This window comes from Scardinius erythrophthalmus (assembly GCF_964197995.2).
Source record: "Scardinius erythrophthalmus genome assembly, chromosome: 2".
Lineage (NCBI taxonomy): Eukaryota > Metazoa > Chordata > Actinopteri > Cypriniformes > Leuciscidae > Scardinius > Scardinius erythrophthalmus.
The window spans coordinates 5,610,652-5,625,500 of NC_138222.1; the positions used below are offsets into that span (position 1 = coordinate 5,610,652).

Genomic DNA, 14,849 nt, shown 5'->3' on the forward strand with positions numbered 1-14,849 from the left:
GCAAAAAACGACTCCCTCTTGGGACCATCCGCCCATTTTTCCTAAAGTGACATCATCTAGAAGAAAGGAAAATGTAAAAAAAAAAAAAAAAAAAAACTAGAAAAGCAATACAGGACCACTTTGACCTCTGTAAAGTATAGACTCTTCGTTTAAAATGCAACTGTTTTATTTGTATTTGAATGCATCCGTACTGTGTTTCGCGTGAAGATCGGCTTTTTCAAGCAGGAACGGAGATCTGTGCTTTTGAAATCTATAGGAGAGGGGAAAAAAAGACGTGTTATTCTATACTTCGCAGGTTCGAGAGCTTCCTGGCGGTCACAATGGCACATCTCTGGGGAAACCTGGGAAGCTGTGTCGCTCGAGACATTCTTCTTCCTTTCTCTAAACGACGAGAGCCTGAGATCTGAGAAACAAGGCAATCGCCGACGAACAAAAAATGTTTCAGAAAAAGTGTATAGTTTGTTATGAATGCCAAACTCTAATATTACTCAACAGGAATGCTGGACTGTTTGAATGAACCTTTGTATTGTCCTCCTGATACCTTATTTTTCACAAACCCATTCATATACATAAATGCATGAGAGGCCAGATCAAAGCTTTCCGCGACGTCAAATATTATATTATATAATCGCTTCTATTAATCAGAAACTGAGGAGCGCTGTCTTTCATCACCTGGCCATGGAAAATAAATGATATCATGCAAATAACATCTCCAGAGGTTTGCTCTAACAAATGATTTGGTTGGTTTCGCAGAAATGCCATTAAAGAACCATTTTTGGTTCAATAAAAACCTTTGGAACCGTTCTTAAAATAACCGTTATTTTATTATAGTGTGATGAACGTTTTAATAATTTGAAGAATCTTTTTCAAGAAACTTTTGTGGAACGGAAATTTACCATGGATATTTAAGGTTCTCCACGGAACCTTCCAAAGGAACTTTATTTTTAAGAGTATAAAGGTTTAGATCCAAAAAGGGTTAAAGCCTATATGTCACTCCTATGAACAACGTTTTACATTCATTTTTAAGCAATCCCTTTGCTGCTGGTTCATGAAAGTGCGTATCTATAGCACGAATGATATTTCTCGTATCATTTATACGCCAAAACGAGTTTTTGCGTTCAAATGATACGCGCTGTAAACCCCTTGGGTAGGATTAGTGATGAGGAGGGCGTGCATATTACACGCCAAAGTGCGTATCATATGCACGCGAAAACTGCGTATCATGTACGCAAAAACTCATTTTGGCGTATAAGTGATACGAGAAATATCATTCGTGCTATAGATACGCACTTTCATGAGATCGGGCTCCAAGATCTGAGGAACACACTGAAACATCAAGAACTGGATCTCTAAAGAACCACACAGTCAACTCAAGATCCTTATCCATAAAACAAGTTCCAGATAAAAAAAGTATTGTTTGCTGAGCTTAAGGCAAGACACCCCTGAATAGGTTAAAAAATATATTACCATATCCTCAGTTGATTGATACGAATCGCAAGTTTTTGGAAATGTTATTTTGAAATATGCAAATGAGGCATTGTCTAATTAAATATGCATTCATTTGCATAAATATCTAGAGTTCAAAAAATTTTTTTGGACATATTAGAGTCCAAAGTTTTTACAGAGGGGATTTTGGATTTCTCTTTTTATCACTCCATAAATCAGAAAATACTGGTCACAAAAATACATTTTCATCAAATTTTAGTAATGACATGTATAAAATCAAATAAATATAACATTTGGAGATTTCTGGCTCAGTGCAGGAGAAAAAAACAACAACTAATTTTAGACAATTGTCTTTAAAGAGATATATACAATTATGGGGCTCATTCTGTCCCATATGTTGACCTTATGCGCAAAGTTTTTCATGCTCTTTGGTCCCAGTTCTAACCTATTCAGGCACACGACGCCCCTATTAGTTCAGTGGCATATAACAAGTAAACAGAGACGCAGGGGTTAAAGTTCAGCGTCCCGATCGAGCGACTTCTGATGACCTGCCTTACACAATGACGTGTCTGCCGCCATGTCGAAGTCATGGAAGCGCTCATTAACCTATAGATGCCCAAAGAGCCAAGGCCATAAGATGATGCAGCATCAGGGTGAGATTACATCTCGAGTATGTATTTAATATTTAATGTCGAATGTGCAAATAAATAAATAAATATTTATTTTATTTATTTTCCAAACCAATTCCGACGGTTTTTAAACCTATTGGTAATTAAATTACCCAACGAGTGCTTTCTCAGAAATTACTTTAAGCCGTGCGCTATAGTGAAAACTGCTCCAATTAAAATCAGTGGGCTTCAGTCTCATTCTTCTCTGGCCCGAGGGCCTCAAAGGGTTGCTCCTCGTGCCCATCTAATTGGTATCGTCAGGAATTCCTCAAGTATTGACCCAGCGGAGCCTGAGGGGTCTTTGTTCGTACAGACAGGCCTCCTACTGGCCATCTCTGCGGAGCTTGTAGAGTTGATGACCTCTGCACTAACATCACACCATATTGCTTCCAGCTTAACTATTTTTTAAGTGATACATTTATTAATGCTGATGGTTACCATATATGGAGATTAAACGAAATAACCGATTTAGAGTTAAGATGTAAAATTCATTCTTAAAAATAAAGGTTATATATTGGCATTGATGGTTCCACGAAGAACCTGTAACATTCATGGAACATTTCCGTTCCACAAAAGGTTCTTTATAGTGGAAAAAGATTTTTAGGATGTTTTTCACAAAATGTTTCTTTTAACAACTGTTGACTGAAAGGTTCTTTGGGGAACCGAAAATGGTTCTTCTATGGCATTGATGCAAAACACCCATTTGAAACCTTTATTTTTAAGAGTGTAAGCTTTATTTTTTTTTTATTTATTTTTTTCTGGGATATTACAAATATGCTGCATATGAGATAAAGAAAGAAAAAAGGCTTTATGAAAATAATACTCTTTCCCCAAAATAACTTAACTTGTGAATTGTTATTTGGTGACTATTTTGCAGTTCACTTTTCTGTTAATTGTTATTTTATATATATATATATATATTTCGCTTATTGGATGATTGGATAATTAGTTGATTAATCAGGTCAGGTGTGATGGATCATGCTGTTATAAATAGTACCTCTCTGTGTACTTTTTGTGTGTGTGTGAGTGTGAGTAAAAGATTTTTGGGAGCAGCATTGGCAGTGTGCCAATTTTTGTATATATTTAGTGATCTCACTGACACGATGTCAGAAAGTTCCCAAGTTCCCATTTCTCTGTACTTCCAAAAGCGTCCTATAGAGGGAAGCACTGACTCCCGTGCAGCTGCTGTGAAATCACAGGATCTTATCAAATAAGCTCTTATCAGTGTTGTCTTCGCGATAAATCTAGAATCTGAAGGGCGGGTTGTCTCCTCTGTATTTGATATCAATGAGATTTTTTAAGTGCACGGCAAATGTGACGTTTGAAGAGATGTTCGAGGTTGCTCTCTGTAATTAATACTTTTAATGTTTTATTGTGAGAACTCAGAGTTAAAGGAATCGTGCTTGATTTATTAAATGCATAAGCATTGCAACTAATTCATCTAGCCTACACATAGAATAATTGAGTTGCCCACGGCCTGTCAATACATATTTCATGTCACTATTACTTAACAAAAATGCATGAAACCGATATCTTTCTTTAAGGCGAACATTTTTAATCGTTGGATCGAACATAATTGGGATGATACGCACTGTAAACCCACTTGGGTAGTATTACTGGTGTGGGGTACGTGCGTATTACACGCCATAAAGTGCGTATCATATGCACGTAAAAACTCTTTATTGCGTAGTATAAATTGCACGATAAATACAATTCGTGATATAGATACGCACTTTCATGAGCTCGGGCTGCAACTGAGCGATTGAGCGCGACTGCAGCACCATGGAGAGCGGCGGCGCGCATGTTATTATCACATTCACTTCATTTCTCTGCCTGGATTCAGATGCAAGACTCGTTCAAATGTGCACCATGTGTTAGTTGCTAGTTCGGTCTTCCACAACAACTAAAAGCTTTCATTATCGGTCAATTATCACAAGCATGTAACCTGTGATAAAGAGTTTTTGTCATGATAATTCAGCAGTGGCTATGAAGCATTACGCGCCTTTTCGATTTGAGCATCCAAATGGGTAAAAAAAACGGGTCTGTTTGATCAGTGTCTGTGTCCCCAACATGTAGCCTATATAAAACCAGACACACATTCATAGATCAAATGAACCGAGCCATTCCTGTGTGCTGAAGACCCCCATCAGCAAGCAACATCTAGTGAAGCGTCGGAACCTGGATGGGTGGGATCGCGGTTTAGCTATTTGGGCAACAGGCTCAGTGTCTAGGGGTATTCAACTCTCCTTTTTGAAGTTAAGAGATGAGAGTGTTCTGTCTGGAGGAAACGTCGTCATGCGAAACAAAGGCGGGGCAAGCAAGAGTTATGGCAAGCTATAGGGAACTTTTTGTTTGTTTGGCATAATGATTTATATAAACAAATCAACAATAGAGAAGACTTGTCAATCACATCCCTGTGTAACTAATGAAGTTTTGGACATTTTACCACTCCCTCAAAATCCAAAGACAAATGGAAACATTTTGTATCAAAGTTCTTTTCTTTCATTGTAGTTCGTTCCTATTGTTACCGCTATGCAGGAATTAGTGCGTGCACTATGTTAAAAACATGCATTTGGACATTTTTGGACGTACACCAAAACTGCTACATAACAAAATATGTGCAAACAAATTTTTTAGAGCTTACTTTACTTTCTGGGGGACTTTGAAAAAAAAAAGGGAACCAACTTGTTTAAATTTTTTTTTTTTTTTTTTTTTTGTGAGGATATATAAAGTAAATTCACCTCAAGTTCACACAGAGTAAAGCTCAACAACTTTACAAACAAACGTATTACTTTTGAGCTATACATATTGTTTGACTTGAAACTCGAACTTCTTGCGGTTGCGCTTTCTTCAAAATAAATGTTGTAGATATTTTATGTAACGCGAAGAGATTCATAGCCAAGTGTGGTTAAAGTTATAGGCCTACTTTATACTATTTTACCTAAATACTTTTGGGTGTCACTGCAGGGTTAGGGTTAGGGTAACAAAGACAGTACATTTGCCTAACTAACAGGCAACTGTCTTTGTAAACGAGGAACATGTAACCAACAGAATAGAAAAGAGTCCTTCTCCTATAAAGGGACATGTAATTAAACCTGCTCCAATATAGTAAATCCACCCTCAAGTATTCATTCAGGAGTTAAACTGCCTGTGATGTAGTGATTCTGGGCAGAATAATTTCCACGCACTACTCTTACGAAAGGCTCTATCAATAGTAACGCAAATTACAATCATTTGAGCTTTCAAGTAGGTGTCTTACTTTTACGTCGATACGTGTTTGCACCATCCCCCACGGTCTTTCCGTTTTACGTCGCATCCTCTACACTAGCAGCAGGGAGCGCGCATTCCCCGGGGCCGCGGAGAAAGCTTGACTCACAGTGTGATGTTTCCAGCGGTTTACATGTTCTCCCCCTCAATGCTATGACGCACAACATTCACAACTAGACACTCGCAAGAGGTCAGCAACAGAATTGTCGGGCTGAATTATCCAGCAGTCGCTGTCAGTGGGATGTCCAAAGGCTGCATTAAACTTTACAAATTATGTTTTCACATCAGCGTCATATTGCGCATATCATGTTTTCCCTTCTGTTCTTTCGGAGAACACGGCCACTTTAAACAAGAAAAGAAAATGTGCAATTCGTTCGAATTCGAATTCGAATGTTTTTTTTCCTGTTATTGTTCATTTATAGAACTGTCTCCTGTCTGACACTGTCTGTTAACGTTGTGATTTCCGATACATCCTCCCATACATAAATTATTTTATCTAGCCTATTTCTGACCAATAATAAAGGAAGCTTACACAAAGACAGACCAACTAACGAATTTGTGTGTGTGTGTGTGTGTGTGTGTGTGTGTGTGTGTGTGCAAACTAAATAGTCTACACTTAACCTAATTTTACGTATTTCATATGCATGGCTGTATTTTTCAAACTAATTTACACTAACGCACTAAAACGCTTTCCACCTTCGCCAAACCAGAGCGAGAATGACTTCGGACACAGATTTGAGACTGATAAAGACATTATTCGTGTTGGACATTGTCAAAGTGAACGAATGCAGTGCGGTTATGACGTTTGGCTCTCTCACTCGCACGCGCGCACACACGCGCGCTGTAGTCTCACTGCCCACGGCATGGACGCGCGCACATTATAAGGAATCAGTGCGCTCGGAGTGGCGCAGAAGGTTGCTTCGTCATGCACTAGGTAGTGTGTGATGTAATTTCGTCCAGATATAAATATCGTCGGCAAGGGAAAAGTGGCATGGCTGAGCGGGGCTAGAATTCACGGTCAACAACTTTTGTGTGAAAGCAAAACAGCTTGAACACCAGTCTGAAGTGTAGTGTCTTGAGAGGAAACCCACTGAGCGCGACTTCATGCCGCTCACCAGGGTTGACCGTAGCTCTGTCCTTGAGTAAGCTGTTTGGTGCGTCTTCTTTTTTTTGTGTGTGTGGCAAATATACCTAGAGAAAGACGGTAGTTTGGTGTCTTCAACGCCTTCAGACACTCACGTACCGCTCAGAAGGATGAGTGTCCAATCGGCCCTCTTACCATTACTGGTCTTAGGACTTATGACAAGCTCGGTGCGCTGCGCTCCGGTGCCCGGTGGGCAGAGCGGCCCCGTGGAGCGGCGCTGGGAGACTCTCTACTCGCGCTCTCTGGCCCGAATCCCCGGGGAAAAGAGAGACACCAGCCGGGACAGTGATTATCTCACGGGCATTAAAAGACTGCGACGTCTCTACTGCAATGTTGGCATTGGGTTTCATCTCCAAGTATTACCGGATGGTAGAATTACCGGCGTGCACAACGAAAACCGCTACAGTAAGTTTGGTCTGTTATTTGATCGTATATGCATGTTGGATAGGCTGTTGGGATTGAGATTGTGAAAATTATTTAGCCTACATAATCCAGAAAAAAAATATTTATGAAAACAACGCTCCATGGCCGTTATTCAGTTCAAATAATTAGTAAAATAATAACAAAACGTTATTCAACATCATGCCATGTCGAACAACATCAACAAAGCCTGTTGTAGCGCTTTCATTTACATTTCTCGATACAAGGCAGGTGAGGTGTGTGCACGAGCATCTGGCATCCTACATTACGCACGCAACAGGTCTCTGTAACCAGGAACAGGAACCGGGCCAAAATCCCAAGCCTAAACTTAGTAGCGAGATAAACTCATCCTTTTTTCACTCCTTAAAAAATAGAGGTTCTCCAATGGTTTCTTCTCATGAGTTTCTTTTCTTGAACTGCTGCATGGTTCTATAAAGATTGAAGTTTCTAATATTTCATTAAGGATTTTTCGGCTACACTTTCAGTCTTTGTTACGTTAAAGCACGGAGTAATATTAATGCTACTATAGGCTTAGGGTTAGGATTAGGTTTAGTTACATGTGATTGCATAATTTATAGTTAATGCTACAGTAACTGCATGTAACACGTGTAACGATGACACTGTAAAATAAAAGTTTTCACCATTTTTCAGATCAGCGAATTTCACACCAGTACAGATGGTTTTCTGGTGAACTATTAAAAGGTTCGTTATGGGACTTAAATGCAATATAACAAGAGTTATAAACATCTGTCACTTGGCTGACGTTTCTGAAGTCAAACTTAAGAAGTAGCCTACTTGTCTTGGGTGTCAACATTCATCAGTCTAAACAAACGGTCTTTATTTTAAGCATTAAATGAGATGGATTACTACATTGGAAGTCATTGGTACATCATTTTTCTATACTAATAAATGTTAAATGTTTACCCTTACAAAGCGGCCAAAGACGCATGACACATTTCAATCAAAGCTTCAATTTGATAAAAAAAAAAGTTTCATGAAATTACTCATTTGGAAAAGACGACGTGGCAAATAAAGCAGAAGTGGTTTACAGAGAATGCAATACTACATTTGGGGAAATCTGAAGAGGCGGAAAGTGTCATTTCCTTCACAAAGGATGCTCTAAATGTAAACACGAACAATTTTTAGAAAGGCAGTCATCGTTGGGAGTTGCCAGACAGGGCTAAAGATATAAGCCAAACAAGGTCATTTATTTTCTTTGTTGTGTGTTTCAGGTCTTCTTGAGATATCTCCGGTGGAGAGGGGAGTTGTGACACTGTTTGGCGTCCGGAGCGGGCTATTCGTGGCCATGAACAGCAAAGGGAAGCTTTACGGTTCTGTGAGTATGAAATGATTTACAACGCGTTTCCGTCCGTGAATGTTCTTATCAGGGCTCGATGACATATCACCCTGTACTTGAGATGTATCCCCTCACCACCAACAACCCACAGTCTCCGACAGCGTGACATTGTTGGAGTCGGTTGTGGCGCGCTTCCAGTGCCTAGTGGTGTTTTCATTGTGGGACGGACAAACCCAGGAACGGGAGCGCAGTAGATCATTCGGACTACGCATTCCATTCTTAGCATTGCCAGCCAACACATGCACCTACTGTCCTTCCCAGAGTAAAGATGAACTGGCCAAAGAGGACCACCCAAACACCATACTGCGCTCCTCCGATTTCTGCACGCACAGACTCACCCTGAAAACACCTAAACTTGTCTGAGCCCCAAAACCGATGGTTTAACCTAGTCATTTTTGACCGATTTTTTTTTTTTAGTTTTTATTTATTTAATTTTTTTTTTTTTTACTTCATCCGAAACTTGGTAAAGGTTTTGCCACTTGTAATGTGAACGCACACACACACACACACACACACACACACACACACACACACACACACACACACACACACACACACACACACACACAAACAGGCGCACATATCTTTGTGGGGACTCTCCATAGACGTAATGGTTTTTATACAGTACAAACTGTATATTCTGTCCCCTTACACTAACCCTACCCCTAAACCTACCCAACACTGGAAACTTTCTGCATTTTTACATTTTCAAAAAAATATCATTTAGTATGTTTATTAACCCATTTCCCTCATGGGGACCGCTGGCTGGTCCCCACAATGGAGGTGATCTCAGGTTTTACTATCCTTGTGGGGCCATTTGGTTCCCACAATGTAATATAAACAAAAACACACACACGCGCGCGCACACACACACACACACACACACACACACACACACACACACACACACACACACACACACACACACACACACACACACACACACACACACACACACACACACACACACACACACACACACACAATAAAACAACATAATCCATGGACACAATCCGAAAAGGTTAAATGGTCCTGAAAAAATAGTCACTTGTATTGAATGGAGACGAATTGTATCTATTGGAAACGTTTAAACAAATTCTTACTGAAAGCAAATTTTTTAAAATATCAACCTCAAATTTGGAACACAGCTTGTTTGGAATCATAGTTTCGATTTCTCGCATTTTTTTTTTTTTTAGAGTAAACGTGTTTTGGAAAATGCATATTTCATATAAAAATTGAAAAAAAAAATAGAAATATTTTTTTTGTGTGCGTGCGTGCATTTTTCATAACAATAAATGCATTCAAGATTTAAGACAGCTTAAGTTGGAATTTTCATTTTCAGGTCTATTATCAAAAAGTGAATAAATGGATTATAACTACTGCATAAATATAATTTAGCACCATAAAATCACCTAAAAATACAAAATCTTGAATAAAATAAACATAAATATAGTAGGCCTACAATCTTTTCATTGAAAAAAAAAAAAAAAAAACATCGGTAATTTTTGACCGACATGCGACCAGTAGCCTACCAGAGGGTTAAAAGTCGAAGTCCTCGGTTTTCCCTCGCAAAACATCATAAAGAAAGAGCAAAACTTTATCTCTCTTTGCTATTTGTTTCATAAAGCCCCTCTCCAGGTATTGCGCTGTGACGTCGCTATTGTTTAATATGATGATGTACGGTCTATTGAAATGTCACTGAAAATAATAATTGCCATTTCCTTGTCACTTTCAGGGGCAGTTCACAAATGACTGCAAGTTCAGAGAAAACCTCCTTGCGAATAACTACAATGCGTACGAATCGCTGGCACATCCTGGGATGTACATCGCACTAAGTAAGACTGGCAAAACAAAAAAAGGAAATCGAGTATCAACATCCATGACGATGACACATTTCTTGCCTAGAATTTGAGCTCATCTGGAGGAACGACGATGCACTTTCTACAGAAGTTAAATGTGAGGTTAAGTGTATCGTGTCATGTATGTATATATTAGACTATTTATAACTGTTGATTTTATATTTCATCACAACGTTTTCTTTCCGAGGTGGAAGACAACATTTAATTTATTTGTTATTGTTAATTTATCCTCATTGCTGCTACCACGTGTTCATATATACAAGTGAAATTCCTACAATGTACATTTTTTTTGTTTTGCACTGTTTGTGTTGTTCTAAAGCGACGGGTTTGGAGAAGTAGCCTAGTCAGGGTAGACGCCATATTTAAAGGGAAAATTGAAAAATTATGTTTTATGTTTAAAAATGAAAATTATGTCATCATTTACTCAGGTTGTTCCAAATCTGTATGAGTTCTGTTGAACACAAAAGAGGATATTTTAAAGAATGTTGGTAACCAGACAGTTGACGAAAGCCATTGACTTCCATAGTGTTTTTTTTTCACCTACAATGGAAGTCAGTGGCTAACCTCAACTATTTTTTTCTTCAAAATATCTTCTTTTGTGTTCAACAGAACTCACACAGGTTTGGAACAACACTGTAAAAAGTGAATAGTTGGATCAACTTAAAAAAATTACTTCAATTGGTAACACCTAAATAAATTAAGTTTTCTCAACTTAAATTATCATGAAAAACGTGATAATTTAAGTTGAGAAAACTTAATTTATTTAGGTGTTACCAATTGAAGTAATTTTTTTAAGTTGATCCAACTATTCACTTTTTACAGTGAACTTGAGGGTGAGTAAACAATGACATAATTTTCATTTTTGGGCGAACTATTTGTACGATTTGTCTAAACCCACGTGATGGGTAGGTTTAGGGGCGTGGTCAGGGGTAGGTCATTCGTTCATACGAATTGGGCAATTCAATCAAAAATCGTACTAATTCGTACGAGTGAGGTCGTATGAATTCGTACGAATTAGCCACCTCGTAGAATTCGTACGAATTGCCGTGAGATCAGGCTGAACTATCACTTTAAATATGGCGTTTAAGCTGACTGAGGTCCATTTGTACTTCATTGGAAAGAATATAAGTCTTAGGTAAAGCCTCCAATGGTTAAGGTGTATCAACCCCCATAGTATTAGCACTGGAGCAATTGTCCAATGTCTGAGCTCCTTTGTGCGGAGCTCGGATCTAACTGAAGCAGTATCGGCTTACTCTAGCTTACTGAAGTTCTACCCCTTCAAATCTGTTTTTAGCTCTGCTGGGGGGTTGAACTTTGAACTTATCTCCAGTCAATCTTTGTCACATCTCTAAGGCTATGGATAGAGAGAAGTAGCTTCTTTAACATAAATACAAAATTCAAAGGCATTGCGATGCAGATACTGTCCCCTGTGTCCACACTTTACAATGCCAAGTTCAAGTCAGTCTTTGCTGTGGTTTAGGGAAGATCTAGGGAAACCAGTCATGTTAAAGATCAGTATTTTTCTATGATGGTAAAACAGAAACAAAGAAATGACAGCGTTGTGTGTGAGTAAACTAAGAGTTAATGTTGATGACAGTGAGTTACGAGGAGGCATACTGCCCACTTTTTTTGTGTCGTTTTCTACCTCATGCAGTTTCTTTACTTTACTTTAAAAAAACAAAAAAAAAAAACAAGCTGAAACCGAATGTTTAGTTGCTCTTCTGCCACTCTGTGAAGTTCTGGCGGCCATTGCGTCCTAGTTGCGCCTTGTCACGTTTGAGCTATCTTTACCCTGTGATTTACTTTTAGAAAGGATAATCATGTTGGAAATATTTGCAGACAGCTGTTAGCCTATACTATATGCTCAAGCAGTAACCCTATATTTTTCTTCATATATTTTGTAAACATAATATGTTGCAAAACTAAGAAGCTGCTTTAAACCTGCTATATGATGCTAGTGAAATAAACATTAAGACATGATGCATTCATGCAGGGATAAACACGCTTAAATCTTTAAATATTAAAAACATTATTATCTTCAAAAAAGCATTCCTTATTGTTATCACAACGGCAGGTGCGTTTAATTGAAAGAAACTGAAAACGCACCCGAGTGTAAAGCTGAACTGAAAATGGATGGATAGTCTTTTGCGCTTCATGTTTGGTAAATGAAAGGAAGCTAAACTGACCGATCGACCTCAAAAGCATGAACACATTCGCATTGTTTGATTTTTTTTTTGTTTGGTGTAATCTCAAAGCCGTGGTATTTCAGTCGTTACGTGTCTAAATTAGCTTCTTAACGTGCCCTGCCTGGATGTGCACATCATTTAGTCAGAGTTAATGCGGGAGGAGCGAAGGGTCGTCCGTGCCAAACCTCTTCCCAAATGGACGTGATTTGCATCAGTGTGGATGTTGTTTACAATAGACCGAATGGCCACTGAAGGCAAATCGTTCCTCTGACCCTCATCACACAAATCACTGGACTTGATTTGTTTAACCAAAAAAACGCAATATCAACAGGCACGGCATTAGTAAAAACAGAACATCCTCTTCTTTCAGGCAAACTGCCGCTCCAACACAACAATGTTCCAGATTTGATCGTTTTTCGGATGTGCTTATGAGCAGGGATGTATGTGGTGTATTGAAATAAAGCATATACCATTTCTCTGTCAATTCCCATATGGCTTATCCACGAAGCGCCAGTCGCGTTTGCATCCATGGCAGAGCTCTATAGTAATTGGGCTGACGTCTGAGTCCTGTAGTAGTGCGCTCTGATCCTGTTTTACCAAATATTGTCTGTAGTTTTATACAGGTCCTGTTAAATATTGTGATGTATGTGCTGTGCACATGATGATACCCTAACTTAAATGGAAGTTAATAAATATGTAAATCATACTGGTCTGTGTGTTTTTAATTCACTGTAAAAATCATATGATCAATTATAAGTGATGACAACATACAGTCAAACCAAAATTGATTCAGACACTTTCAACATGATCACAGTTTATTCGCTATAGTTTAGAAAATGGTACTAAAATATGACAAGAAGAACTCCGAGTTATGAAATCAGTTGATATTTCACTGGTTTTGTCTCATAAATGAATTATGTTGAATATCTGTCAGCTGTTAAATTTAACTACAGGTCAATTTAGGTCAACAAATTACCAAGCAATGCTTCATTTTGTTCAGTCTGTGGTGTAAAAAGGTTGCATTAGCAATTAGAGAAAAAAACACTTCAGCAAAATATGTTCAGGTTAAAGTGTCTGAATAATGTTTAGTCCCAAATTTTGTATAAATGTTACTGGTAGTCACTATGAAGAATTTTTGGGTATAATATGTCACAGTTTACTGTATTTTGCTTTCCTCACTTACATACATGAGCTATAGTGTCCTGTAGCCACTAGTAAAAAAATATCAAAAATGATATCTGGTGTCCGAATAAGTTTTGATTTGACTGTATGTTTTTACATTGCTTTAACTCGTCAAAACAAGTTAGGCAATTTTGTACTTTTTTTACTTTATTCAAAATTCAATCATTTTTTAAGTCAGTTTAATGCAAAATAAGTTGAAATGACTTAAACATCCGAGTTGATTGTACTTAAAAATTGAAGGCAGCGACTTTTGTTCTACAGAGCTGCTACAAAAGGTTCAATGAAACCGACAGCTGTAATACAGGCACAAAACACGTAAAACTAGAATATCTCCCAGCATAACTATAGAAAGGGGCCTTTCCCTGGCGGAGCTAAAAATATGCTCACAGACTTGTGTCACTAGACTATGTGGGCCCGCCTGGAGTGCCGTGCCTTATATTTCTACAAGGACTTCGCTGCCAAGACACTCTTCTGCTGTTGTTTGACTTGCCAAGGCCCAGTTTACAGATTGGGTGGTTTTGCCATCCGCGCAGACAAGCGCTCACTCCCGGGAGTGGAAACCTCTCTTTCACTTCTGCGAAGGTTTCCAAAGGTTCGGAGGAGGAATCCACTGAAGCCCTTCCAGGCATGCGATTCCATGAAAGGGGACCCCGTTTAAAGTGGTATGGGCCCTTCCTTTTCTGTGCGCTAACTAATGATCTGCCAGACTGGCTCTATACGATTGGCTTTTACTCAGATCAACTGCCAATGCTATTGTCTTTCTTTAGTACAATCCACAAACTGACATTTTATGCAAATAGAGTTATGCATTTCCATGTTTTACTGGCACGTAAGTGTAGGATAACAAAGGGAAACAAGAATGACAAAGAACAATCCACAACATCCCCAGCATCCACTCAATACACTGTTTGATCTACTGTGACTTATCAATATGTATATATATTATCGGCACGACATCTGAATCAAATCTACAAATCTAGATCACAAACAAATGTTAAATCCCAAATCAAATATTTGGGTTACAACTGCATTTGTCTGGGGAAAAATAAATGTGACGGACTATATTATGGTTATTTTTCAAAGCATTTAATGTATTATATCTTTAACAAGTAACCTTTTGGTAAGGAGACCTCAGAACTCTGAAACCAGAATGAAAAAACAGAATTTCTCAATACTGAAATGAAAAATAATTCATTTAAAATTCTTGCACATAAAGACTTGGTGTCGTTTTCAGACAAAAGGAAAAAATCGATATCGGTTTTATCGCTAAAATAATTTGACCGGCATATCGGATATTAGCAAAAATCCAATATTGTGCAT

At 38.4% G+C, this 14,849-nt stretch overlaps 1 protein-coding gene across 1 annotated transcript; it reads left to right on the top strand.

Annotated features, from left to right (window-relative positions):
• The first annotated feature begins 6,274 nt into the window (after positions 1–6,274).
• Positions 6,275–13,050, top strand: fgf4 (fibroblast growth factor 4). The gene is made up of 3 exons (XM_081359960.1): positions 6,275–6,930; positions 8,178–8,281; positions 10,038–13,050. Exons 1-3 carry the CDS (start codon positions 6,636–6,638, stop codon positions 10,212–10,214), a joined length of 576 nt encoding a protein of 191 aa, XP_081216086.1. The 5' UTR covers positions 6,275–6,635; the 3' UTR covers positions 10,215–13,050.
• Positions 13,051–14,849: the final 1,799 nt, after the last annotated feature.